General features: G+C 44.0%; 1 protein-coding gene across 1 annotated transcript in view; it reads right to left on the bottom strand.

Annotated features, from left to right (window-relative positions):
• C8A (complement C8 alpha chain) overlaps positions 1-26,887 on the bottom strand; it is a 55,380-nt gene that overhangs the window by 14,995 nt on the left and 13,498 nt on the right. The window contains exons 3-7 of the mRNA XM_081146107.1: positions 25,261-25,405; positions 24,145-24,292; positions 18,829-19,018; positions 16,333-16,533; positions 14,127-14,367 (exon numbers count right to left, since the gene is read on the bottom strand). Coding sequence (XP_081002233.1) covers positions 14,127-14,367; positions 16,333-16,533; positions 18,829-19,018; positions 24,145-24,292; positions 25,261-25,405 — 925 coding nt within the window. The remainder of the gene's footprint in view (positions 1-14,126; positions 14,368-16,332; positions 16,534-18,828; positions 19,019-24,144; positions 24,293-25,260; positions 25,406-26,887) is intronic.

The following is a 26,887-nucleotide window of genomic DNA, read 5'->3' as shown; positions in this document are numbered from 1 at the left end:
TGCCTTTGCATATGCTGTTCCCTCTGACTATAGAGTCCCCACACCTCTTTCATTGAGTTGCTCCACTCAGCTCTTGAAAACCTTCCCTGATTCCTGAGCACCCTGTCTGTGTCCCCACAATATCCCTGCATGTTCCCCATGGTATCCAAAGCTTCCCTCCAGTATAGTAGTTAGCATAGCCTAATAATTGTCAGTTTCTTGTCTGTCCCTCCAATTATTCTGCAAACTTATAAAGTCATCTCTTGGGTTTACAAGGATCAGCACAGAGCCTGGTATGTGACAAGCCTTCAGAAGTGCTCAGAGATGGGCTGAGTCCAACCTATCTCGACAACACCTCTAAAATGTTTGGGAGTCACCTGTCTTCTGGTTGACAGTGCAAATCACATCTTTGTTATTGCTCATGCTTGATTAAGAGTTGATATTTTGCCCAGCAGGGTGTGGCTCAGCAGTTGAGCATCGGCCTAGGATCCAGGAGATCGAGGTTCAATTCCAGGTCAGGGCACATGCCTGGGTTGCAGGCTCGATCCCCAGTTGGGGACGGGCAGGAGGCAGCCCATCAATGACAACTCTCTCATCATTGATGTTTCTGTTTCTCTCTCTCTCTCTCTCTCTCTCTCCTCTCCCTTCCTCTCTCTGAAATCAATAAAGATATATTTTTTTAAAAAGAGTTGATATTTCATAAAGCACTTTCATCTGCATTATCTCATTGGAGGCTTGCAACAATCTTACGGGGCTGGATTTACCCATTTTACAGGCCTACGGGTTGCAAAAGGCAGTGACTATGGGGGTTAATAGTGGAGTCAGTTCTGCCATTCACTCACAGCATGCCTTGGGGTAAGTGACTGAACCTCTTTGGGCCTCATTTTCTCCATTTGTAAGATGGAGGCGATGATAGTTTCTACATATAAGTCCCTAAGAACAGTGTCTGGGGCAATGAAGTGTGGACAAAACCTTAGCTATTATTGTTGGGTAACCTGCCCGAAGTTCCATGACTAGAAGTCTGCAGTAGAGGTTTGAAGTCAGGTAGGCTACACCCACACTGAGTGCACGGTCCATCTCATCCCATTGGTGTTACTCTGCAGAGGAATGTTCGCCATGTGGCACTGAATAGCCACGGCCTCACCAAGCCCCTCACTGCATGACCACCTCATTCTACAAAGCAGCTCAGGCAGAGACAGGAACCCATGCTCCCAATGGGCAATGTTGGGGCTGCAGTCTCAGGTCTCCTCCTGCCTGACCAGGGCCATCTTCAGGGACTCTGGCCCTTCTAGATGCTTTTCATCATGACAAGAGGTAGCACAGCTGGAGGCCAGGCTCTCAACTGGAGGCGGCCTGAGCTGGAATTTACCATGCTCGCTTTCTGTCTGGGTAAATTGTTTAACCCCTCTGTGCCACAGTTTTCTCATCTGGAAGATGGGGACTTTAATAGTGTCTACCTCATAGGGTTGTTGCGGGAGTTAAGAATTAAGCCATGCCATGGGCAGTACTGGGGATAGTGCCTGGCTCAGAGCTAGCAAAACAGTCAAACATTACTATTATTACTGTTGCTAGAAATGCTGCAGCACCCATAGATTGAGCTCTTCATTCCTGACTCTGAATCTGGAAAATGAGAGAATAAGGGAGGCTGAGGAGGCTGTAAAAACACATTTTCCTAACATTTCTACCGTATAAGCGCTTAAGCCATGAATGAGTGAAGACGATCCAGGGGACACTCACATTTGGTAAGTATCATTATGTGCTAGGTAAAGTTTTCCCATGTGTTATCTTATTTAACAGTCATGTATCACTCCACAAACAGGTACAATTATCCCTATTTTAGAGATGAGTAAACAGAGGCTTCGATAGTTTGTCACTTGCCCAAAAATCATACAATGAGTAAATAGTAGATCTGTGATTGAACCAAAGTCTGTGTCCAGAGGCATATTGTATCACCTATGGGAGAGAGAGCTAAGAATAGCTCTGGGAGTAATTCTGACATCATCACACCTTTTCTCCTTAAAGGCTGAGGCTGTTTTCAGTGATAGAGGCAGAGATTGAAAATCAAGACAAAATCAGAAGGATGGTACTGAGTATCTCTCAATTCCATGTGTATGCAAATGACTTAAGGGGAGTGGGGACAGAGCCAAGACACCAGGAGCTGTCAGTCAATCAATACCATCCATCACTGGGAAGCCTGGTTGTCATGGTAACTGAGGATAAAGCCTGGAGCCTGTTAGAATCCAGTGCCTATCTGTTCAGGTGGCTGGTTGGTTAGCAGGGACAGCAAAAGGCCTTCTGGGCCAGCTCCAACTTCTTAGCTGTAAATATAAGACCCTTCACCATCAGGTTCCTGCTCACCCCACTGTCCAGTCTAGCTCAGACTTTTTAAGAATCCAACCCTGACTCTGCAGGAAAGCTCCAGAGGATGCCCAGCATACACTGGCTTGGATTCTGAACCATCCTTGCTAGAATGACACTGAGCGTCCACTGGGGGCAGCCTCAGCCTCTGGGCAAAAGTCGGGGGGACATACCATTAACAAGATAAGTGATAGAAATAGGCAGTTGCAATATGTGATACACAGAACTAAATCCCAGTGCACTGGAGCACCTAAGAGTGGCTCCCAACCTAGACCTGGGGAGACATAAAGAATGCCTGGAAGAATCCTATCTATGTAGAGACCAAGGCTAAGTAAAGAAGAGAGGGGAAAGGGAGGGGAACATAGTTTCAGGTAAAAGGAACAAAATGTTCCTTTTTGTAAAGCCCCAAGGAGAAGGTGAGTATGACTGAGTTGAAGAACCAGCAGGTAGCTCAGTATAGGAAGCCCAATGGTGAGCGATGGGGCTGGAGGGCTGAGCAGGGCCAGAGCACGCTCACTTGAATGCTGGCCATCCTGTCCAGTGGCGCGCCCCCCCCCCCATTTGCGTGGTTCCAGCAACTTGTCATTCTGCAACTTGTCATCCTCTCTGTGGCTCCCTGGAGGCCAACACTGACTCCACTCTGGCTTACTGTAACCATCACTCTTCCTGCCATAACCCAGCCACAGGATTGCTCTCACTTAGGCACTGGCCTCAGGGGCAAGCCCTCCACAGCAGAGCCTGACCTTGGGGTGAACCTGGACACTTGTCTCCTACTCCTCACCCTCACCCACTCGCTGCCTCGGCCACTCTCATGAAACTCTCTCTGCTTAGAAAGCCCCAGCTCCCTTCTCCACCAGATAAGCTCCTGCTCCTACTGATTTTGGAAGATCAGGTTTGAATGTCTTTGGAGCCTAGAAAATGGGAAGGGAAGCAAGGCGGTTGATCCCTCCTTTGTTCTTCTACTGTATTGATTTCTATTCAAGCATTTATCACATTGTGTTATTCTTAGCCCCCAACTCACTGCACATTTCCCCAGGGCAGGGATATGTGTGTTTCATCCCTGTGTCCCCAGAAATCATGGGTACTCAGTGAATATTTACTGGATGAGTGGATGGATGCATGAACCAAGGGGTGGATGGATGGAAATTAGATTCTGAGAAGGTTTTTCCTCTGAGATTGAGTGTTTCCTGTCTTCTACTTTTGGAAACAAGAGAACCTTCCTGAAAGGGAATTATAAGCGAGCAACAGCAATTATATATATACAAATGTGATGGAACGTATGAGAAATTTGAAGGATTTAAATTATACATCTGTCCCTCCCCAATTACTCTGCATACACGGCTTAATCATCTGGGCTGCTTTTGTCTCATTCTCATAAAGGAGTAGGAAATACACAGCCCAGAGGCTCTCATTCCCCAATCTCCTGCCTCCGACAGACATCACTAATTGATCATAGCACTTTCTGGCTGAGCCCCTATCTGGTCTCATAATTCTCAACTCAGCAGTCCAGGTAGCATTTGCTATTAAAACCACCTGCTGTCACTGGTTTAGGTACTTTTTCTGGCCTAAAAGTCTCTGAGGTTTGTCTCTTTTAATGTCATGGGCCAGCACACCTTGCTTTTTCCTGAGTCTGTGACCACACCTAAGCTTTAGAACAGACTATCACAAGCTGGTCAGTTTTACCTTTAACCTTTCTCCAATTACAATTCCCAATCAATGGGTCAAATTGACCCAAAACTGTATTTAAGGATGGATATTGAATATAATACTCCTTTGATTATTTTTAAAACCTGATTTAACCATTTTCAAAGCTATCACAAGCAGCTTAATATTTTTTAAAGAGAAGGTAAATGACATTAAATATCCAGATGTACCACAAGAGGCATCAAGCAAGGAATTAGAAGTCCTCATTTCAAATTTCACTCAGCTTCTAACCAATGGTGTCACCTTGGACATGTCATTTCCCCCCTCAGTGCCTGGTTCACCTAATTTAGAAGTGGAGACAGCCATAAATGCAGCTCCAAGCACTGCCAAGAGGCCCAAACAAGAGGATAGCCATGTAGAGACTCAGCATCTGCCTGCCAGAGTCAGAACTCAATGAATGCTGCTCTTTCATTCCATTTGCATGAGACTTCCTCTACCTGTCTTGACAGTTATTACTAACTACTGCCTCTAGCTTTCCCCCTTGCCTGCCTTCCTGTGGTGGTTAATTTTATATATCAGTTTGACTGGGTCATGATTGTGTCCAGCTATTTGGTTGGACATTATCCTGAATGTCTGTGTGAGGGTGTCCTTGGATGAGATCAACATTTAAATCAGTAGACTGATAAAGCAGATTGTTCTCCCTAATACGGGTGGGCCTTGTCCAATCAGGTGAAGGCCAGAATAGAACAAAACGGCTAACCCTTCCCTGAGGAAGAGAGGATTCTTCCTGCCTTCAAATTGGGACTATGGCTTTCTTCCTGCCTTGGAACACAAACTGAAACATAGCTCTTCCCGGGTCTCAAGCCTGCTGATGACAATATTGAGACTTGTCAGACTTCGTAATTGTGTGAGCCAATTTCTTGTAATAAATCTCTTTATGTATATATGTAGCAAATATATATATATATGTAGCAAATATGTATGTGTGTATATATATATATTTTTTCTATTGGTTTTCTGAAACCAATTAATTAGAACTCCATCTAATAATATACTTCCTAATGCCTTCCTTATGGCAAGCAGTGATTTTCCTTTATTTAAAGCAATTCAATTCATATCTACAGTCAGTAAGCACTTTCACAGTCAGTAAGAGGGTTAAGACAGTGTTTTCAATACTTTGACTACTTTCAAGAGTAAGCAATATATTTTACATCATAATCCAGCCCACACTCATCCAACTGAAATAAGTTTCAATACTTGACCATATTGGTGTAATGCAATCATATTTTCCACCCTATTATATTCTGTTTCATTTGTTAAATGCTGGTCATGACCCAGTAAATTTCTTTTACAATCTACTAATGGGCTGTAGCCTGCAGTTTGAAAAATCCTAGGTAAACATCTCTGAGACATTACAGCACGTTGGTTAAAATCATAGATTCTTGAGTTTGACCCCTGTCTCCCCCATTAATAGCAATGTGGCCTTGGGCAAGTTACTTAGCATTGCTCAACTTCATGTCTTCATTTTAAATTGGGGGTCCTAGTATCCTCTTTGCAAGCCTTTCCTGAGGATTAAATGAGATAGTGTGATTAAAGTGCTTGATCCAGTGTCTGCCACACAGTAAAATGCTCAGTAAATGTTGGCTGTCTGATCACTACTGCTGGAGCCTAAGCCTCTGGTGTACAGTATCAGAATGAATGATGCACTGTGCGGGGTAATATGTAGGCTGATAAATACTTGGACAATATACAAACTCCACATCACAAGACCTTGACTCAGTACTAATGAATCATGTTAAGCCATTTACTTAGGCTCTTTGGACCTCAGCTATCTCTATAAAATTGGAGAAAATAATAAAATTCCCCATAAGCTATTATGAAGAGCATCTTGAATACTAGATGTGAATGTATTGCATTTTACCAATGTTAGAAGTTATTATATGTAAATATATTTTATTAAAACCAAATATTTCTGTTAACTCTAAGTCCAATGAATAAAAAAATAAATTGTTAATTCATTTTAGGTGGTAACTAATTTGGCCGTCCATGTAATAAAGCATCCCTGACTCTAATCCAGATGATTATGACTAAGAGAAGACCCATTCCCTTCTATAAACCCTCAATGAGAGGAAGCATGTTGGTATCTAAGACTGTACTTACTTGCCATGTTGTGTGTGCTTAATAAGCATTTCTTGCATGAAAGGCTAAGTGAGTGAATGAATAAAGGAAGGGAAGGGAGAGGAAGAGAATGTAGAACTGTAATTAACGTAAGCTTTAGAGAGGTTTAGTGTCCCTGGGGCCTTTTCTACCCTGTGTGTTAGGAGGTAGACCAGCTGACTCAGGACCCTAGCTGGAAGGTAACAGTCAATGATAGGCTGAATGTACTGTGCCCTCGCTGGAAGGGTCTTTCCCAGGGTCACTGTTATCTGGCATCTATGAAGGGGACGAATGATGGAATGCAGGCACAGGTTTGGGCAGAGTTGTTAACACTTTGAAAGATAGTGATGAGAATTCGTTAAACATGTGGTAATAATAACACCAACATAGCACAGCAATAATAGGTAACTTTTTTGAACTCTTACTACATGCCAGGTGCTGGGCCACATGCTTGCCGAGGTTGATCTATTTCATATTCTCAACAATCCTGTGAGGTATGTATTGTCATTGTCTCACTCAGAAGAACAGGAAACTGAGGTGTAGAGACGTTAACTACCACACCTAAGGGACACATGGCTGATAAATGGTGGTGATGAGGTTTGATCCAGGCAATCTGATTCAGAATCTTTTTCAACACTTGGTCTTTATTGAATGCTTATTAGAGTCTGAGCACTGCCCTCACTTCTGTGGATAAATTCACTTGTTCCCCACAACCACTCTGCAAGGTAAATGTCATTAATATCTCCAGCTTAACGGGTGAGGAAATGGAGACTTGAAATGATTAAATAACGTTGTCCTTGGTCACACAGCTAGTGACAGAAACCATGCTTTTAACCGTTGTTGCTATACTAATATCCTGCACTAAAGGGAAAAAATATCTGTTTAAACATTTTCAAGCAAAATCTACTTGGAATTATTCTCAAACAAACCCTTGTTATCATTCCAGTTAGGTCTTAAAGAAACCGAAGTTCAGAGAAATGAAGTACCCCGATCAAGGTCATGCAGCTACTAAACGGTAGAACCAAGATCCGCACCCAGATGTATCGGATTCCAAAGTCCAGGGCCTTGCTCTCCCATCAGCAGCACATTTCTTCATCCCACAGACCCTGATCACATGACTTTTATACCTGCTGACCACACCTAAAACAGCAATCTATAATAGTAACTACTGTTTAAACGGGGTTTTACTTATCACAGTGCTTTTTAAAAATATCATCTTGGTTAATTCTCATGATAGCCTTTTGAAGTAGCTTATTACCCATACATTAGTTACGGGAAAAATGAGACTCAGAGATGGGAAGTATTAACTTTCAAATGGCAGAGCCTACATGAAAAGCAAAGATATCTCAATAGGAGTTCTTGTCACGCCACACTGCCTGCTGGCTTTTATGGGGCCACTGAATGCTACTGGTTTCCTTCACAAGAAAAGCATCAATAGAAGTCATTTTCTGTAAGATCTTTGCAGAGCCCTTTTAATGTGTCCAAAAACTCTAGACTCATGAACCTTTGGAGTCTTGAGGACTATTACTTTACTTTCTATTCCATGCACGGTTTCCATTACAGCGTTCCTGATAGGAGCATCCTATCAGACTGACTTAGATTCCTTAACTGGTGCGAAGCTCTATTTTATGTTGCATTTTGAGAGACCAAGGGCACAGAAGCTGAAACAAATGTGTCAAGACCTATCTACATTAGCAAAAAGGGGAGCGATGAAGAATAGACCACTACCGTCTTTGTCCCAAAGGCATTTAGAGAATATTCGTCTAACCTCCGAGGCCTTCCTCACTGCCTGTGTCTGCTTGGCTGGGGGAACCTGCAGGGACAGCACGGCACAGCAAGGAGAGCGGTAGTCATGGGGATGGGTCGGAAGGGGTGGGTCGCAGATACTGAGGAGATGACTAACAAGATATGAGGAAAGAGAGGGAGAAAGTCAAAGTCCCAGGTTTTGAGTCCTGACAAAAGCAGCTGGGATAAAAAGGAAAGAAGCTGGGACAATAATTCAGATTATCTCATGTATTTTTCACTCACTAGTGATAGGACTTTTCAGCCTTGGTTCCTTTATCTGTAGAAATAAGGAAACCCATCGCCTTGCACAAAATCATAGGAAATTTAAGTAAGAAGATGTCCAAGTAGCCAACAGGTAAATTAAAATGTGCTCAACATCACAAATCATCAGGGAAAGAGAAATCGAACCCACTATGAAATATCACCTCGCACCTGTTAGGATGTCTATTATCAAAAAGATAAGTGATCACAAATGTTGGCAAGGATGTAGAGAAAAGGGAACCCTTGGGCCCCCTGTTGGTGGGAATATAAACTGGAATAGACACTCTGGGAAACAGTATGGAGGCTGCTCAAGAAATTAAAAATAGAACTACCATGTGATCCAGCAATCCCACTTCTGGGTAGATATGTGAAGGAAACAAAAGCATTATCTCAAAAGGATGCCTGCACTCTCATGTTCATAGCAGCATGATTCACAACAGCCAAGGTACAGAAACAACCTGAGTTGACAGGTAAATGGATAAAGAAAATTTGGCACAGATATACAATGAGATACTATCAGCTTTAAAAAATAAGGGAATCCTGGCATTCGTGACAACATGGATGAACCTGGAGAGCATCATGCTAAGTGAAATAAGCCAGAGAAAGATACTGCCTGGTATCACTTATATGTAGAACCTAAAAAAACAAAAGAGTCCACTCATAGAAACTGAGAGTGGAAAAGTGGTTGCCAGGAGCCAGGGGAGGTGAGAGATACAAGGAGAAATCGGTGAAAGAGTACAAACTTTCAGCTATAAGATGAGTAAGGTCTGAGGATCGAAAGTATAGCATGGCGACTATAGTTATAACACTGTATTGTATAACTGAAATTTGCTAAGAGAATAGAATTTTAATGTTCTCACCAAAAAGAATGTAAACGTGTGTATGTGAAGCGGTGGGTGTGTTATTACACTCGATGGCTCAATGGTGGGAATCCTTTCACAACGTATACATACGTTAAATCATCATGCTGTGCACTTCAATAGCTTACTATTATATTTCTTAGTTATATCTCAGTAAAACTAGGAAAAAAGTTTAAAAAGGATTCAGTGAGAAGACTGATATGAAAGCACTTGGTATGGAGTTTAGCGCACAGTAGATAGCCAATTACTTTCCCACTTCTCTCTGTTCAGGAAACTGGGAGGTTGGTGGTGTCTTTGATGGGGTGAGAAGGTCATGATGTGACTGCTTGGAGGTCCCAGTTTCCTAGTCGAGATGCCCTTGGGCATTTAGAAACATGGGCAGGGATTCAGATGGGAATTTGGGGTCACTCACATGAAGGGGAGAGGCAGAGGAGTGGAGGAGGCAAGGACAATGACATAGCAGGCAGTGAGTGCTGAGCACACTTTCTAGGACCATGCCCACAAGTAAGCATCAGGTGGAGGAGCGGAAAACAGTAAAAATGCTGGAGACTTAGTAGTCTGAGAAGTAGGGCCAGTTAAAATCAGCTCCATAAGCATTTGCGATTTACCCACTATGGGCCCAGTACTGAGCTAGGTACAAAAATACCAGAGTAGGCATAGAATTTGTATGTAAAAGTTCATTGTACAGTAGAAGAGACAAATATATAATTGAAATGGCCATAATGTATATATTTCTAAAATACATATTCTGGAGTCTTCTCTTGGCTGCAAAATCACTGCCATAATTCCAGAGCCTGCTGAGCGTCTCCTACTGGGAAGCTGGCACTCCCCAAGCAAAGTCATCATGTTCTCACCCCAAAATGCATGTGCATCTGTGTGGATGCCTACATGTATGTGTTTGTGTATATGCATGTATGGTGGAAATATAACTCAGAGAAAGGAGTAATTTACACCTCACAATCTGCACCCAAGCCATCTATAAATTATGTAAATTCTCCTTTCAAAATCCACCCTGAATCTATCATGATCTCTCCTCTCCATTGTTCATCCCTTACCTGGACAACAGAGAAGAAGAGGAAGGAAGGGAGGGAGGGGGAGGGAGGGAGGGAGGGAGGGAGGGAGGGAGGGAGGGAGGGAGGGAGGGAAGGAAAGAAGGAAGGAAGGAAGGGAGAAAGGAAGGAAGGAGGAAGAGAGGGAGGAAAGGAAGGAAGGAGGGAGGGAGGAGGAAAGGAAGGAAGGAGGGAGGGAGGGAGGGAGGGAGGGAGGGAAGGAGGGAGGGAGGGAGGGAGGGAAAAAAGGAAGGAGGGAGAGAGGGAGGGGAAGGAGGGAGGGAGGGAGGGAGGGAGGGAGGGAGGGAGGGAGGGAGGGAGGGAAGGAAAGAAGGAAGGGAGGAAGGGAGGGAGAAAGGAAGGAAGGAGGAAGAGAGGGAGGAAAGGAAGGAGGGAGGGAAGGAGGGAGGAAGGAAGGAAGGAGGGAGGGAGGGAGGGAGGGAGGGAGGGAGGGAGGGAGGGAGGGAGGGAGGGAGGGAGGGAAGAACCAAGATGACATCTGGATTTTGGGCCATTTACTTAGTTTCCTGTACTAGGTCACGAGCTTTGCAAGGACAAGGACCATATTGATTTTGTTCACCTGGCACGTAATACAAATGTAATCAACGTGGTTGAAAGAATGAATGTATAAGGCAACAGAGCTATGTGAGAAGGGGCGGGAGGTGTCGGGCGGGTTTCACAGAGGTGGAGATGCGCGTCCAGGCTCAGAGGGGCGAGCTGAATCGTTCAGGTCGGCCACACAGGGAAGAGCCCTGCATGCTGACAGCACAGCGTGTGCCAAGCGAGGCGGGAAACGCACACGACCAGAGCAGCGCCACTGCAGTACCGACCTGCCCAAGGTGAATTAGCAGCTCTGTGACTGGGCCAGGCTCCAGGGGGGCCGGAAGGGTGAGTACCTTATTCCCTTTGTCATACCTTGATACCAAGACAAATAGTAAGATCTCCAAAAAGGAGACAGCGAAGGGAGGGAATCAAAATCCAGAAATCCAAGCCCAGAGCCATCCTGATTCCTGCGGAAGGTAGAAAGCTGTCGGCCACAGCCCTTGAGGGAAGTCTAGGATCCCACGGAAGTCTAACATCACCTCCCCAGCCTCCAAGACTTCACTTGATTTTTGATGCATGGTTTCATGCTGTCTTTGGGGGAGAGGCATTTTATCTGAAGAACACATTAGAGCAAACAGCTTTGTGCCTCCTTGGGGCTGAACCCAGGGAGGATCTGAGGCAAACCCAAGGACAAAAGATCCCCCAGAGCAAACCAGCCAGTGTGTTCACTTAAGCCCTTCCATGCCTCACCCCTCTTTTCGAGGGCATGGATGTATATAGCACATGGGGAGTTTCTTAGAAATAAGCACTCAGTAGAATATAAATATTATTAAAGTTTTAGAGATGAAAGATACACAGAAAGGAAAAGACAGTGACAAAGAGGAAAGACGGAGAAATGAGTTGAGAGAGAGAGTGCAAGGCATCGAGAAAGAAAGAGAGTGTGTGTGGGGGGGTGTTGAAAAAGAGATGAAGAGAAACCAGACAGATGTGAAACATGGAGGGAGGGTGCGTAGGATTCCACTTGTCAAAGGGAAAGAAGGTAGATGTTTTATTCTTTGTAGGTTAATATGTAAATGACATTCTGATTTATTAGCGGGCACCAGCAGATGAGGTGATGATTAGCACATTTCCATATTTATAGAAAAGCAACACTAACTCTCCAGATTTATAGAAAATCAGCTCTTCACAAATAGCCAATTGTGCTATTATCGACATATGGTTTTCTATAAACAGAGCTAGGTAATTATCCCTGGGACAATTTGTCGGTGGGCTCCTTTTGAATATTAACCACATCGGAAGCCCATTTCTGCCTCACAGATTTTAAAGAGGAGGGGCCACATGATACCCCAGGCAATTAATTAGTAATCCCACACCGAAGATGGGAGCCTGAATGAAAGGCTTTACCACGACCACATGGTGGAAAGGCAGTGGGTCCGGGGCTCTGAGGCCAGCTTCCTGCAGCCCTGGGCAAAGTAATTCACCTCCCTGAGGAGCCTCAGCATTTCTGGGCTAAAACTGTCATAATACCAATGTCCACATGTTGTCAAGAAAATTAAATGAGAATATATACAAAAGCACCTAGAACCTAGTAGGTGCTCAACAAATATTAGCTCTTTTCCTTCCTCAAGTGTTCAAAAGAGTCTAAAAAGACCCACTTGAATTAAGTTTTTCAAACTCTTTTTTTTACATACTACATTATTTGTTTCAAATCATTACTCTGTAAATATATATGTGTCTATATTTAACTGGGAAAAGTTTCTTGAGCAACAACTCATCTGTACTGCCTACAATCCACTATATTTTCTATTCTATCCTTTGTTGTTCAAAATGTCATTTGTGATCCATACATTGATTTCAAGACCTACTACAGCGTTGCACCCTGCAGTTTGAAGACTACTATGCTACAAAGGGTAGGAACCATATTTAGATTTGCTCACCATTGTATCCCTAGCACAAATGCATAATAGATATACTCAACAGATATGTGAATTATGAAAGAAGGAATATATGGATATATGGCTGAACTGGTGAATGATCCTAGCCAGGAATCTACATGAATGCCCCTTTCAAACTCCATGTCTTATTTTTCACACACACTACATGCTAAGCCCTGTATTGAGTGCTAAAGAGACAGGTAAGCAGCAGGCATGATACTTGCTTTTAAAGCTCATGTAATCTCCATGAGGAAAAAATATTAACATTTGGAAAATTGTTTTTTAAAGCCTAAACAGTGTAGAATTAATATGAATGTATTGAAGAAAAGAAGTGGCCAGCCTGGGCTGGTGCAGTCAGGGAAACTCCTTGAAACTGGAAATTTGACCTTGGCTTTGAAATATGGATAATCTCTCACCCTTCTACTCATTCATTGATTAGGTCAGTGGTTCTCAAACTCGTGAGCATCAGAATCACCTGGAGGGCTTGTCATAGCACAAACTGCTGGGCCCACTCCCAGAGTTTCTTATTTAGGTTTGGGATAGGAGCCTGAGAATTTGGATTTCTATCGGGTTCCCTGGTAATGCTGATGCTTCCGGTTGGAGTCCACACTTTGAGAACCACTATTCTAGCAGTTAGGAGGGAGACTGTGCAGTGAGACCATGTTGGTGTCATGCTGAGAAGTTTAGACGTTATTCTTAGCCGTTCAGGATATTAGGCAAGAAAGTGATATCATCAGGTCTGTGAAGCAGAAAGATCCTTCTGGTGGCCATAGTTGAGAAAGGCCCAAAAGGAGTGAGCCTTCCCCTAGAAACCACTGGGAGCCGATGCGGTAACGAGGGAAAGATGAGAACCCAGCCTGTCGCTGTAGGAGTGGATGTGGAGAACAGCGGGAGGATGAGAGCCGTTCAGGGGAGAGAACTGAAGGGTCTTAGAGACCCACAGGGGCAAGGAGAGGGAGGAGTCTGGGATGACTTCAGTTTTCTGGCTTCACTGACTGATGGGTATGGTAGCTTCATTAACCAAGAATCTACATTTAAAATAAGTTTTAATCTTTTGAATAACAAAATCCCAGATTATTACTAAAGAGGTAACTGTGGTAAAATAGAAACACATAGTTTTAAGGAGTCAGACAAGTACGAGTTAAAAATCACAGTTTTAGCCTGGCCGGGCGTGGCTCAGCGGTTGAGCATTGACCTAGGATCTAGGTGATCAGGGTTTGATTCCCGGTCAGGGCACATGCCCAGGTTGTGGGCTTGATCAATGGCGCTCTCATCATTGATGTTTCTCTCTCTCTCCCTCTCCTTTTCTCTCTCTGAAATCAACATAAAGATATATTTTAAAAAATAAATAAATAAAATCACAGTTTTAGTGCTTAATTAGCAAGTCCATTTCACCCTCTGGACCCCAATCCCCTGTAAATAATACCAATGACACCTTATCCGCTTGTCATGAGGACTAAATGAGATCGTGTGTGGCTCATAGTCAGTGCTCAGAACACTGCAAACCATGTTCTGGTGTAGGCACTGGCCACTGTGTGCATGAAGCCTCTACTTACCTGTTTTTTTCATTTTTTCTTTGTTAAGTACCAGGAAATACTCATAAATGCCACCCATTGACCCAGACGTTATGTAATGGGTGCCATAGTCATTGATGAACTTGGAGTATGGGCCGTAATTGTACTGCTCCGGAAGCTCCATCAGTGACTGCAGCATCCCCTCATCCAGCATGATGTTGTCCCTCCTCATCTTAAAATGGGCTGTCTGCACCTTCGTGAAAATCCTCATGAAGCTGTATTTCTGCCAACAATAACCGCCATGGGAAAGAACAAGGAGAGTATATGCTTTACCACCTGTGATCACATAAAAAGTCAGCATTTTCTAGCTGTGGAATATATACACACACTTTGAATAATTATAAAGGCAATGCTTATTAAAATACATTTCATTTTCAAAATTAAGCTATCAGCTGTTAAAGTGTATATACATTTTTGGGGACATCCTATATATATATTTACATATACATATATGAGCTTAAAGACATACTGGAGGTTCAATATGTTTTACAAGCACACATCAGACACCAGTGTGTTCCTGGCTTCTTTTCCCATAACTTCATTTCTGTTCCCACTGCCCCTGTCCAGGCCCAGCTCTTATCAACGCTCCCCTGGGTACTTGCTCTAGTGCTTTGCTATGGCCCTCACCTCTAGTCTACCCCCAGCCTCGTCTCATCTTCACGCCTCCCCCTGCTCTAGTTAAAGCATTGCGTTAAGCAACCGCCTACTCAAGTGTTAGGCATCCAATAAAAACGATGCTTAGAAATCTTGCCCAGCCGGGCGTGGCTCAGCTGTTGAGCGTCGACCTAGGATCCAGATGATCGGGGTTCGATTCCTGGTCAGGGCACATGCCTGAGTTGTGGGCTCGATCAATGACTCTCTCATCATTGATGTTTCTCTCTCTCTCTCTCCCTCTCCTTTCCTCTCTCTGAAATCAATAAAGATATATTTAAAAAAAACAAAAATCTTTTCAGTGACATGGCAAAATGCCAGGATTATTTATTTATTGAATTTATTGCACAAATATCTAAAAGTGTCTGTACTCACGTAGGACACTTTGAGTTAGTGTCCTACATGCAGCTTATATTTTAGTTAGTGAAAATTGTGTTCTGTTCAATAATAAAGAAAACTAGGATCCTGATTTAATAAAAATAATAATAATAAAACCAGGACCAGGGTAATGTTGAATTGGTTTAAGAGGAAGAGGGTCATGTATGGGCATTACTTCCAGGTAATGTAAACCTTGATCCAAAGTGATAGTGGAAGTTTGACGAGGTCATCTGCATTTAGAGAAGTCCACATTCACATGTGACAGACAGCCAATAGAACAATACTTCCTCTTCAGATCAATAGCTAATTTGTGGCAAAGCTCCAGAATGTAACTAATATTTGATGAGAAAGTTAGTTTTTATAACTGTATTTTTATCATTTGAGATAATTTTTTGAGCCCCAACTAAATCCACAGTTCTGGAATCTATGTTATTGAGGCATTTTTGGTAGATTTCTAACCTGGTAAATAACTATTCCTCCGGTTCTTCATTACCTCGCCATCCTCACCACTCCCAAGTTTTCCTTCCTACCCAGTGCTTCAGGCAGCTGAAGTACTTTCAGTCTCAAACTTGTGAGGCATTCTCTCACCTCCAGGCCTTGGTACCTGCTGTCTCCCAAGCCTAGAATACCCTCCTGTTAACTTCTGCCTCCCTTCATCTGGAGAACTTGCACTAGTCTTTAGATCTCAGTTTAGGGAGATGTTCTTTCCTCAAGGACACATTGCCTGGCCCCTCAGGACAGCAAACAGTAGTGCATGTCCGATGAAGAAATGAAAACCTGGCTCGCCATGCCAGCCCTCCGGCCTGTTTCCAAAAGGGAGGCTTGCTTTAGACTTCTTCCAAGTCCAGTGTGGAGGGCCTGGCTGTTCCTCTTTAAGACATTACCATTCTAAGGATTTCCCTATATACTCCAGGTAGCCATGGAAAAGATGGGGTGAAGTGATAAGGGGTCCGGTCTCGTCCTTCGATTTTACCCCTTGATGATTCTGTGTGCGACAGTGTAGTAAGAAAAACAAACGTGATTACCACCGATCAGACGCTTCCAATTACACAAGCAAATGAAGGTTCAATTACTACTGTACTTTTTAATGCAATTAAGGTGCTACGTGTTCAGTCTAGACTGTGGGATACCGTGCGACACAGACGTTATAGGTTAATACCTTCTCGTTATACTTTCTTAACTCATTTACGAGTGAAGAGGCGTATGATCCGGACACACCTGCATCCACCGTCACAGGGCTGCCTGCTAGGCCTACACCAAACGTCAACCCCCCTGACACAAACAGGTCTTCTTTTAGTTTAGAAAAAACATCATTTGTATCTTCATACAACTCTGTGGAGAAGCTACTGTCTGCCAGGGCCTGAGAAGAAACAAATGGATGTTAGCTTTGTGCATATAGAGTTATATTCTAATTCATACTTAGCATTTCAATCTTCGTTTTGTAAAATATCAAGTTTCAAGTGATTATAAATAAGTCTTTTAAAAGGCTAATCCAGGCATCAGACTGATAGTAAGATACAGAAAATACAGCAGTGTTTTTAGCTACTCTTTAATGTTACTGCTAAAATATTTATTGACATACACACCCAGAGACATGATTCTGGTAAAATGCTATACTGTTCTGAGCACAGTTTCTTTTTCAGCTGGGTTATCCTTCCTGTGCAGACGCTCGCTTGGCTCTGCGATGAAGAGATGCAGAAAGCCACACCTGGGCGTGGACCAGCGAGGAAAGGGAGCCAAGCAGATGATGATCATTCTAGGCAGAGGCAAACTTGAGTGCTGCCCCCAAATATGCAGTTATTTCATTCCAGGCTCACGGTAGGGTTGCATTTCTCTGCCAACCTGAGCCGAGACATGGTCTTGTGCCTGCCTTGCCTGAACCAAGGAAGCAAGGATTAAAGAGCACGTGAGTGGTTCACTGTGCAGTCATGAGAGCATGTGGCGCAATAGAACCTCCATCAGGTTGGGTCCTGAGTGTCTGTGATGATGCGAGTTTCCCTTCCACCTTTAGATGGACAAGTAGCGTAAGTAGGGCACTGCTGTTTCAAAGTGCTGAGATTTCAGAACCCTTTGTTGCCACAGCACAGCTTAGTCTGTTTTGCCTGATATACAGACCCTAGACCATCCTCAAGGTTAGGAGAATAGTGTTGTCAGTGTCTTCCAGCTTGGCCTGATGGCAGAGGTGGAAGTGGGTGGGGAAAACCAACTCCTTAAACACAGACTCTATAAGTCTGGCTTTACCCTGTGTCAATATTTTTCCCTTGAGAAACTTGGAGGATGGGGGAATATAATTTGATAATTGTTTAGAGTCTAAAGATTCTACCATCTCTCTCTATAGGTGGAATGTGTGTGTGTGTGTATATATATATATGTACGTATATATATATGGTGTGTATGACTATATAGACATAATGTGTATAATTAACCCTTCTTCTAAATGACATATATCCAGGCTTAGTTCAGATAGACCTGGGTTGGAATCTTATCTCTGCCACCTACAGCAGTAACGCTTTGGGCCTGACCTTTAGCCTTCTAAGGCTCTGGGGTTTTAGCATTTAAAACGGGAAAACGATAACATCTGCCCCATTGTGCTGGTATGAGAGGATTTGTGTGAAAGCAGAAGAACTGACACATAGTAAGCATCCAGTGAAGTTTGCCCTGTGGATGTCTCACCCAGAGGGTGAAGGTTGAAGGAATGAATGGTTAGGAGCAGGCTCTGGAGCTGATTGTGAGCTATGTGCTCCGAGTGGCCAGGAGACCACGGAATTTTAGAGATGGAGAGGATTTCAGATCATCAGCAGTTTGCAAGCACTTTTCAACAGCAGAACCCTTTCTTCAAACAAAACCATACGCACAAAACTAAAATATGAAAGAGATCAGTGGGGAGCAGCTCTTGGCGAGGCAGAGGCAGAGGTCTCAGAAGCCAGTCCAGCCACCTCCTGTCCTGCCCCCACCTTACAACATAGGAAACTGGGCCCAAGGAGGGGCGACGAGCTGCTCAAAGTCTTGTATACATACACTCCTCAGTATCTGTGGGGGATGGCTCCAGGATTCCCTGTGCGTGCCCAAATCCACAGACGCTCGAGTCCCGTAAATAATGACGTGATAATTGCATATAAACTACCACGTCCTCCTGTATGCTTTAAACCATCTCTAGACTATTCATACTACCCAGTACAATTTAGATGCCGTGTAAATAGTTGTTATACCGTATCCTTTAGAGAATAATGAATAAACAAGTCTGCACTTCTGTCATAGACGGCCTAACTACCCAGTACGTGGCAACAACAGAGCAACCTGTATTTTTTTCATAGTTTTGATCCACATGTGGGTGAACCCAGGAGGCAGAACCTGCTAATACAGAGGGCTGGCTGTTCCTATATTCTAACAGGCCCACGACCTGGAAATGGGTCTTCTGACTGGCAGCCCACAGAGTACGGATTTCGGAATGGGGCCAAGAGCTAGCAGGTGGGTGGCCGCACTTACCTTCCACCTGTCCCAGCCCTGCCCTCGCCCCTCACTGCCCCCGAGCACTGAGCATGGGGGGCAGGCGTAAAGGAACCTCAGGCGCCTGCAAGCTCTACAAGGCAGAAAATCTCCGAGCGAGGCGCCCGTCTCGGCAGCGGGCCCCTCCTGCGGTGCCCCTGAGGCTTACTTCGAAGCGGTACATGAGGACGTTGTAGGGCCTCCGGAAGTACTTCTCATCGTCGCCATAGTACAGGCGCTCGCAGGCCGCGTCGTAGCGGAGCTCCCTCCACTCCCCGTTGTACACCGTCTCACACTGGCCCCCGTAATACCTGGTGTCGTACACGCTCTGGGCTTCTGTCTGCGTCAGGATATTGAACCTAAATTAGAAAGGCAGGCAGATAGCTTCAAGTAGCCTCCGGAAGATGTTGTCGCTGGTCATCTGAGCAGTGGTTTCTCAAACTTGTGTCCTCTGGAACCCTCAAAGTACCTCGAAGGTCACTTTGGGTAACAATGGGAGACCGAGTGAGTGAGCAGGGCCTGGGCCTTTAGGTTCTCTTTAACAATTCAGCATCTAGAACAGTGCTCCCACATAGGGACAACCCTAAATACTTGTTGAAGAAGTTAAAGAAGAATATGCACAATGATCATGAGTCCAAGCACAGGAACCAGACAGTCTGGACCTGGTTCCCATCTCTGCCACATGGAGCTGTGTGACCTTGCGCAAATCGCTTAACCTCTCTGTGCCTCAGTTTAGTCATTTGGAAAAAGCAGTTAATACTGCTCTCATAGAGTTAAACATTAGCTAAAGCATGTAGAAGAATCATAATAGTTATTAGCATGTATTAAGTACTAAATAAATGTTAGTATTAACATTTATGCTAGTATTATTTCAGAAAAGGGCTTTGCTGATTAAAAAAAATGTAGGTTTGAAATATTGGGGGTAAATCACTGTGATAAGCTGGGAATCTAATCCTCAGAGAGGCCATTGTCTTCCAGGCAGCATGGGATGTCAGAGGGTGCACAGTTTGAAAGTCAGGGAGACTCCCATTTAATTTCCAATTCTGTCATTTACCAGCTGTGTGACTTTAGACACATTCTGGAATCTTCCTGAAGGTCATTTTCCTCACTTGAAGAACAGACATAAATAAAACGACCTCTCATGGTTTTTGTGAAGTCTAAATGGTAGTGTTAAAGTAAAACAGAAGTAAAGTTGACAGCACATATTAGGCACTCAACAATCACACTTCCTTTCCTCTAGCCCAATACTGTTCCAGAAATATTTTCCCATGCTTCCCTCTCTGGGCTATTTCAAATCTATCTGTTCAAGTTCTATATTTTAGGCCATGGATGGTTTAACCATATTTAAAGGCAACAATAGTATTCAACAGATGAAATACAGCTTTAATTTTCTAAAAAGAGAAAGTTAACTGAACAAAAGCATTTAGAGTTGGCTAAGAGTTCTAAGACCTGACAACCAAAGCCTTTTATAGATAATAAAACGACTGCCTGTTTCTGCCTCTCAAACTCCTATTCGGCCTTTAAGACCCAACTCAAGTGTTGCCTCCTCTGTATGGCCTTCTTTGATTATCTTGGACAGGCAGTTGTCCCTCCTCCACAACAGGCAGTTGTGGCCCAATGACATTCAGTGATGATCTTGTGATGTTTGTCTATGGCCTCTGTGGAAAGGCACAAAGGCACTAAGATGGGTAAAAACTGAATAGAACCTGTTTCAAAGGAGCAAGTGGACAACCAGAGAACCCCTGGGATACTGTAGAAATTTTGTGTAAATTAACTTCATTCTTCTCTTCCTTTCTCAATCTCTTTCCTCATATTAGTGGAAGTGATGTAACAGTAGCTCTGATGAATTGAATACACTCCACCAGACATTTAGCACATATTAGCTTTCAACCTCATGACAGCTTTGCAAATGCAGAAACTGAAGCTCAGAAAAATTAAGTAACTTGCCTATAATCACAGCTAGATTTTTTTCCCCCCTAGAGTTTTTTGGACACAAATATGGGTTCTTTTCCTCTATTCCACCTACACTTTCTATCTTTCCTCCCATTGAACATAAATCTGCTATGCAGAAATATTCAGACAAGTGTAAAAAATATGTGTATAAGGGTGTTCACTGCGGTGTTTGCTTGTTAGAGAAACAATCTAATTATCTTTCAATGGGAAGTAGTTAAATAAGTTATCGTATAATTATACTACAGGAGAAGAGTTGACAAACTTTTTAATTTTTTTGCAAAGAGCCAATAGTAAATATTTTAGGCCTTGCAGGCTACAGGTCTCTGTTGCAACTACTCAACTCTGCAAAAGCAGTGTTCTGATAAGACTTCATTTACAAAAGCAGACAGCAGGCTGAATTTGGCCTGCAGGCCATGGTTTGCTGTTATAGAACATAATATGTTACTTAAAAAGAGACAAAAAGAAATATGGATGAAATCTTCAAAATGTATTATTAAGTGAGAAAAGCAACTTGTAGACTATATATAGTATGATCACATTTATGTAAACTATACTTGTGTCTATAATGCACAATACATATTATAGGCATATTTTACAAACAATGTACACGGTCAATGCACTTTTGCATGATCTGAAAGTACCTACACCAAACTGTTGATGGGGTCAGCTCCAGGTAGGGCAGTGGGAGAGGGTGATGAGTGGGTGCAGGTCAGGGAGGGGGGAAAGACTTTTTACCTCAAACATGTGTGACCTCTGTAACAATAAATACAAATTAAAAACTAGGAAAGGCTTCAATTAGGAAAAAAAGTATCAAGAAAGGCGTCTAAGATCTCGGATTAAAAAAAAACATCAGGATGTCAGCTGTCAGGAGTGGAGGAGGAGCCATTCTACTGGTTTCAGTGTCTAGTGTGGGCAAAGCAGTCAGGACGTATATATGAAATGCTCCTGATTGGATCACACGAGACCAGGTCATGCCTCTATGATCTTTTTGCCAATAAGAAGGTAATTATTTTTTAAGTCAAACCTCAGTATTTTATGCTCTACCCTGTTCATCCCACAGTCACTTTCAAAATCGACAACAATCCCCTTTCACTGGTGTAAGGGACTGAATTGCTTTCCCGTCAAGCATTCATATGTTGAAATCCTGACCCCCAAAACCTCAGAATTTGACTGCATTTGGGTGGTAGAGTCATTACAGAGATATTTAAGTTAAAATGAGGTCATTGGGGAGGGTCATAATCCAATTAGAAGAGGAAAGTTGGACCCAGATACATACAGAGAGAGGACCATGTGAAGATGCAGAGAACATGGCCATCCACAAGCCAAGGAAACAGGCCTTAGAGAAAACAACCCTGCCGACACCTGATCTCAGACTTTCAGACTCCCGAACTGTGAGAAAATTTCTGTTGCTTAAGCCACCTAGTATGTGGTACACTATTATGACAACCTGAGCAAATGAATACCATTAGTGTGAAAGAAAGCGGAATTTTAGAATCTCGTCCTAAGTGTGTATCTCCATGCACTTACAGGATTCTATCCTATTTGGTAGGTGGGCTGAGACATTAGGGCAGTTAAGCCATAATGAAGGAGAGCTGCAGGTCACAGCACCCTCCCCTGACCCTGAGTGGGCTGCAGCATGGCTGGGTCACTTTGTGATGGTCACTGCATCCCCCCACTCCCTCCCTTGTCTGTAAAGATCCAGTTCATCATATTGATTAGTTCCAGTTCAGTCAACACGCAGTGAGAGGCTATGATGGGAAAGCTCTGACATCAGGGCTCAGGTGATAAAAGGGATGAATCAGGAGCAGCCTCTCTGCCTTCAAAGAGTTTACATTCAAGTTAAGGGACAAGATCCAAGACAAACACAAAAAGCCAGGGAACTGACAATACTGAGTGTCACTATGAGCTTGGCCCTGTGCTGGGGCCTGGAGAAGCAGAGACGGTGAGGAGTTCTTATCAGAGCAGAAGGACATTGTAACAGATGCCCCAGCCCTGTGGGACAAATGCTGGAAGGGTAGGACACACAAAGGACTCTGAGAGCAAAGCAGGAGGATGAAGCCAGCCTAGGCAGTGATGGGGGGAATGGGGTGTCAAAAAGAGCACGAGGAAGAGGTGCTGTGCAGATAAGTTGGTTAGCTCAGGCTGTCATAAAATACCGCAGAATGGGTGACTCTAAGATTAAACATTTATTTTCTCACAGTTCAGGAGGTTGGAGGTCCAAGGTCAAAGTGTTGTCAGGATTGGTTTCTGCTGAGGCCTCTTCCTGGTTGCAGATATCCCCCTTCTTGCTCTGTCTTCACATGGCATCTTTTCTGCCCATTGTGAGAGAGATCTCTGGGGTCTCTTCTTCTTCTTATAAGGACGTGAGTCCTATTGGATTATGGCCCCACTCTATGGCCTCACTCAGCCTTAATTACTTCTCTTAAATGCGGTATCTCCAAATACAGCCACACAGAGGTTGGGGCTTCATCCTATGAATTTTAGGGGGACAAAATTCAGTTTATAACACTAGGTAAGAAGTTAGGCAGGTAAGAAACATGGAAAAGGACATTTCAGAAAGAAGGAATTAAATTTATTAAGTCTCAGAACAAAAGAGTGTGATACATTCAAGGAATGGAACCTGAGCAGAAAGTAGATGATAAAGTTAGAATCAAGGTTGACTGAATCTCAATCAGGTAAGACACTGTGACCTGGGAGGTGTGAGTAAGCACTGGTTGGGCAGAGTCAAGCCCCTCTTCATGCCATCCCAAATCCATTTTCTTTGCACTGTGTCATTCTGCTAGCCTTGGTTATACCAGCAAGTACAGTCCAAGCAGAATGTGAACAGGGTGCTGGGAAGGGCATCGGGTCAGAGAGGAGCCATTCTCTTGAGACATCAGGGAAGCACTCATGGAAGATGTGGCTTCTTAGAGGGGCCTTGGCAATGAAATTGGGGTGAGAGGAGTAAACAGTGGAGCGAGCAGGGGAGAAAGGAGAGGAGGGCTCTCAGGTAGAGACATAGAGGAGAAAACAAGGGTGTCATGTAGGCAGAGCTTGGAAAGCACCCTGTTATGGACTGAATGTTGTGTCCCCCCAAATTGCATATGTTAAAGTCCTATTCCCTGCTGTGACAGTATTAGGAGGTGGGGCCTTCAGGAGGTGCTTAGATCGTAAGGGTGGTGCTCTCATGAATGGTGTTAGTGCCCTTATAAAGGAGACCCCACAGAGCCCACTAGCCCCTTCTGCCATGTGAGGATGCAACAAGACGTGAAAGAGAGCCCTCACCTGACCTTGATGACACTCTGATCTCAGACTTCCATCCTCCAGAACTGTGAGAAAGACATTTCTGTTGTTTATAAGCCACCTCGGGTGAGGTATTTTGTTATAGCCCAATTGGACTAAGACACCACCTTAGGTGGACAGTGACAGCTGCCTCATAGGAAGCACTCCAGAGGAATCCTCCAAGAAGACCCTCTTCTGTCTCCAAGACTAGCATTCATGATTGAAGAGAAATCATTCCCTGTCCCCGAATGGCCAGAAGGCAGGGACTCACCCAGCGGCTGCCCTCTCTGATCCTGGAATCAGGTCATACAGGCTGCATTTGTCTTCAGGGATCCTGACGTCTTCACAGTTCTCCTCGTCAGAGTTATCAGAGCAGTCCTGGTCTCCGTTACACACAAGGTGACGCTTCAGGCAGCGACCTGAGAGAGGAGGCTGTGGTTGCTTCTAGAGCCTCCTGGACTCCTCCCTCTCCCTCGTGACCCACATCCATTGTCACCAAGTCCCTTCCACCTCTGAATCGCCCCTCAGCCCTCTCCATCCTGTTGCATGCTTTTATTGTCCTCCCTGCCTCTGCCCTCCTTCCAGCCTCACTGTCTCCCACCTGCAGCCCCCAGCTCAGGCCCTGACCCAGGCTCCCTTCTAAAGCCTAGCCTCCACATTACTGCCCCAGTGCTCTTTCTAAAAGGGCCAATCTGGCCCTGTCACCCCCCTGACCTGCATCCTCCAGTGGCTCCCCATTCTTCTTCCAGTTACCTACATGGCCCATCCCCTGCCTCTCTTCCCAAAGGCCTGACCTTCAATTACTCTGAACTGATAGTAGGTCCTTAAAATCCCCATGCTTTGGCATGTTCTTTTTCCTAGAAACTATTTTCTAAGTCTAAGTTCAAGTATCATGTTGAAGCCAGCTCTGACTCCCCAAAGCAGATTTATGTGGCCCCTGCTAGAGAGTCCCATTGCACCATGTACTAATGCCCGATCCCCTGGCTATCACACAGTATTGTCAGCAAGTCCTTGTAGATCTCTGTCCCAAAGAGACTAAGAAGTACCTTGAGGTCAGGCATATTATATTTTCATCTTATATCACCAGCAGGTAGCATACTGCCTGGCACATAATATGTGAACAATCAATATTTATTCAATAAAAGGACGAGCAAGTGAATTATATCTTTCTAAATGAATCAACAGATTTTCCTACAAACTTGCATCGAAATCACTTGGGCTGTTGGCTTGGCTTAAGATACAGATTACTAGGCCTCATCTTAACCCCACAGAATGACAATTTCTAAGGGAGAAGCTCGGGAGCCTGCCTTTTAACAAGCTCCCAGGGAAGTGTTTTACATGTTAAGTTTGACAAGCACATCTGGTATCCCGCTGGAATGCTACTCACCTGACTCTTTACACTGGAAATCCTGCCCGCACTGCGCTTGCCGTACACAAGTTCTGGGTCTTTGACAGCTCATTTCATCCCAGATGTCACCGCTGCAGATGGTTCCCCCAAACCTGTTTGGCTGCAGCAGGCTCCGGTGTCGGTACTAAATCAGATTGTGAACCAGACACGTTCATTGTCTATCAATCAACCAGGAGTTGTGCAGGCAGGTCTCGCTCAACATAAGGAATAAGCTGTCTAATGATTGAGAGCTGTCCTTTGAAGAGATCAATGTTCATAACAAGGGATGCTCAACCAGAGGTGGTACGATCGCCAGCTGGAATATTGAATGAGGCCTCCAAGCACAGATGAAAGGCCTGAACAACATATTTCTAGGGTCTTCCTACTTGCTAGAAAGAACCTCTTCCCCTGCTTCTTTAACCAGTTAGTTCCTATTTGTCTTTCAAGATTTGTGGTTCAGTTCCTCTGAAAGCCTTTCCTAACTAAGTAATATATTCTACAGTCCCCCTTGCATTCCTCTCTCCCTAGATCTGGTCATGAAGTTATGATTGATTGCCCACTTGTTTGTTTACCTTTCTCACTAGTTTGGGAACAATTTGCACATGGGGGCAGGGGTGGGAAAGGAAGGACCATGTCTTAATTGGCTTTGTACACTTGACATACAATAGTCAGGTTCACAGGAGGCACTGTTAGAAGACATTGCTTTTCCTCTGCAGCATTTCTTTTGGTCTTGACATCCTCTCATATAGTTCAGTGGGGGTGAGCTTATCCCCTCAGTCACAGGGAGGTGTGGGTATGAACCAGGCTGGGCAACCAGAGCACCATATCTCCAAGTTGCAATGATTGGCTCAGGGAATAGCTCATGGCTCAACCTTAGCACAGTCAGAGTCCTCTCTGAGGATTTTCTTTCAGATCTATTGGGAAAGACCATTTCTTTTTATTGAAGTTGCTGGGGACTGTGGGCATCAAGTGGTCATCTTGCCTACTCTGTAGAAAGAGCCCATCCAAGAGATAGACAAAGAGAGCTCTAGGACATCATCTGAGGCCCTAGGTCCAGCTTTGGCTGCAGATAAATGAATACTTGTTGAAAGAAAGACAGAAAGGATAAAAATGCACACCAATCTCAGAGCCCTGTGGTTTCATGACACTGTAGGAGGAGAAAGCTGAACATTAGGGTATCTGGAGATATTTAGTTCCTTCCCCTGCCTTCAAGAAGCTAAGAGTCTAGTTGAGGAGATAAACTATATAACAATACAAAACAAGCTGTATGGAGAGCTCCATACAAAATGTTCAATAAGTCAATGTGTTACCCCGTATTTTCTGCTGAGTCTGACCTTGGATCAGATCTTTCGGCCCCTCCTGCAAGAATGTTAATAAGTAAGTACAAAGGCAATGATTTGAGTGGCAAGAGATATGGATTCCTGACTTGAATCTATTTCTTTTTTTTTTTTTTAATATGTTTTTATTGATTTCAAAGAAAGGAAGGGAGAGAGAGGGAGAGATGGAAATATCAATGATGAGAGAGAATCATCAATTAGCAGTCTCATCACACCCCCTACTGGAGATCAAGCCCACAATCAGGGCATGTGCCCTGACCTGGAATTGAACTGTAACCTCTTGGTTCATG

This window comes from Miniopterus schreibersii, assembly GCF_964146895.1.
Source record: "Miniopterus schreibersii genome assembly, chromosome: 8".
Lineage (NCBI taxonomy): Eukaryota > Metazoa > Chordata > Mammalia > Chiroptera > Miniopteridae > Miniopterus > Miniopterus schreibersii.
The sequence above is the reverse complement of the archived record's forward strand: the minus strand, read 5'-3'. Positions and strand labels throughout refer to the sequence as shown.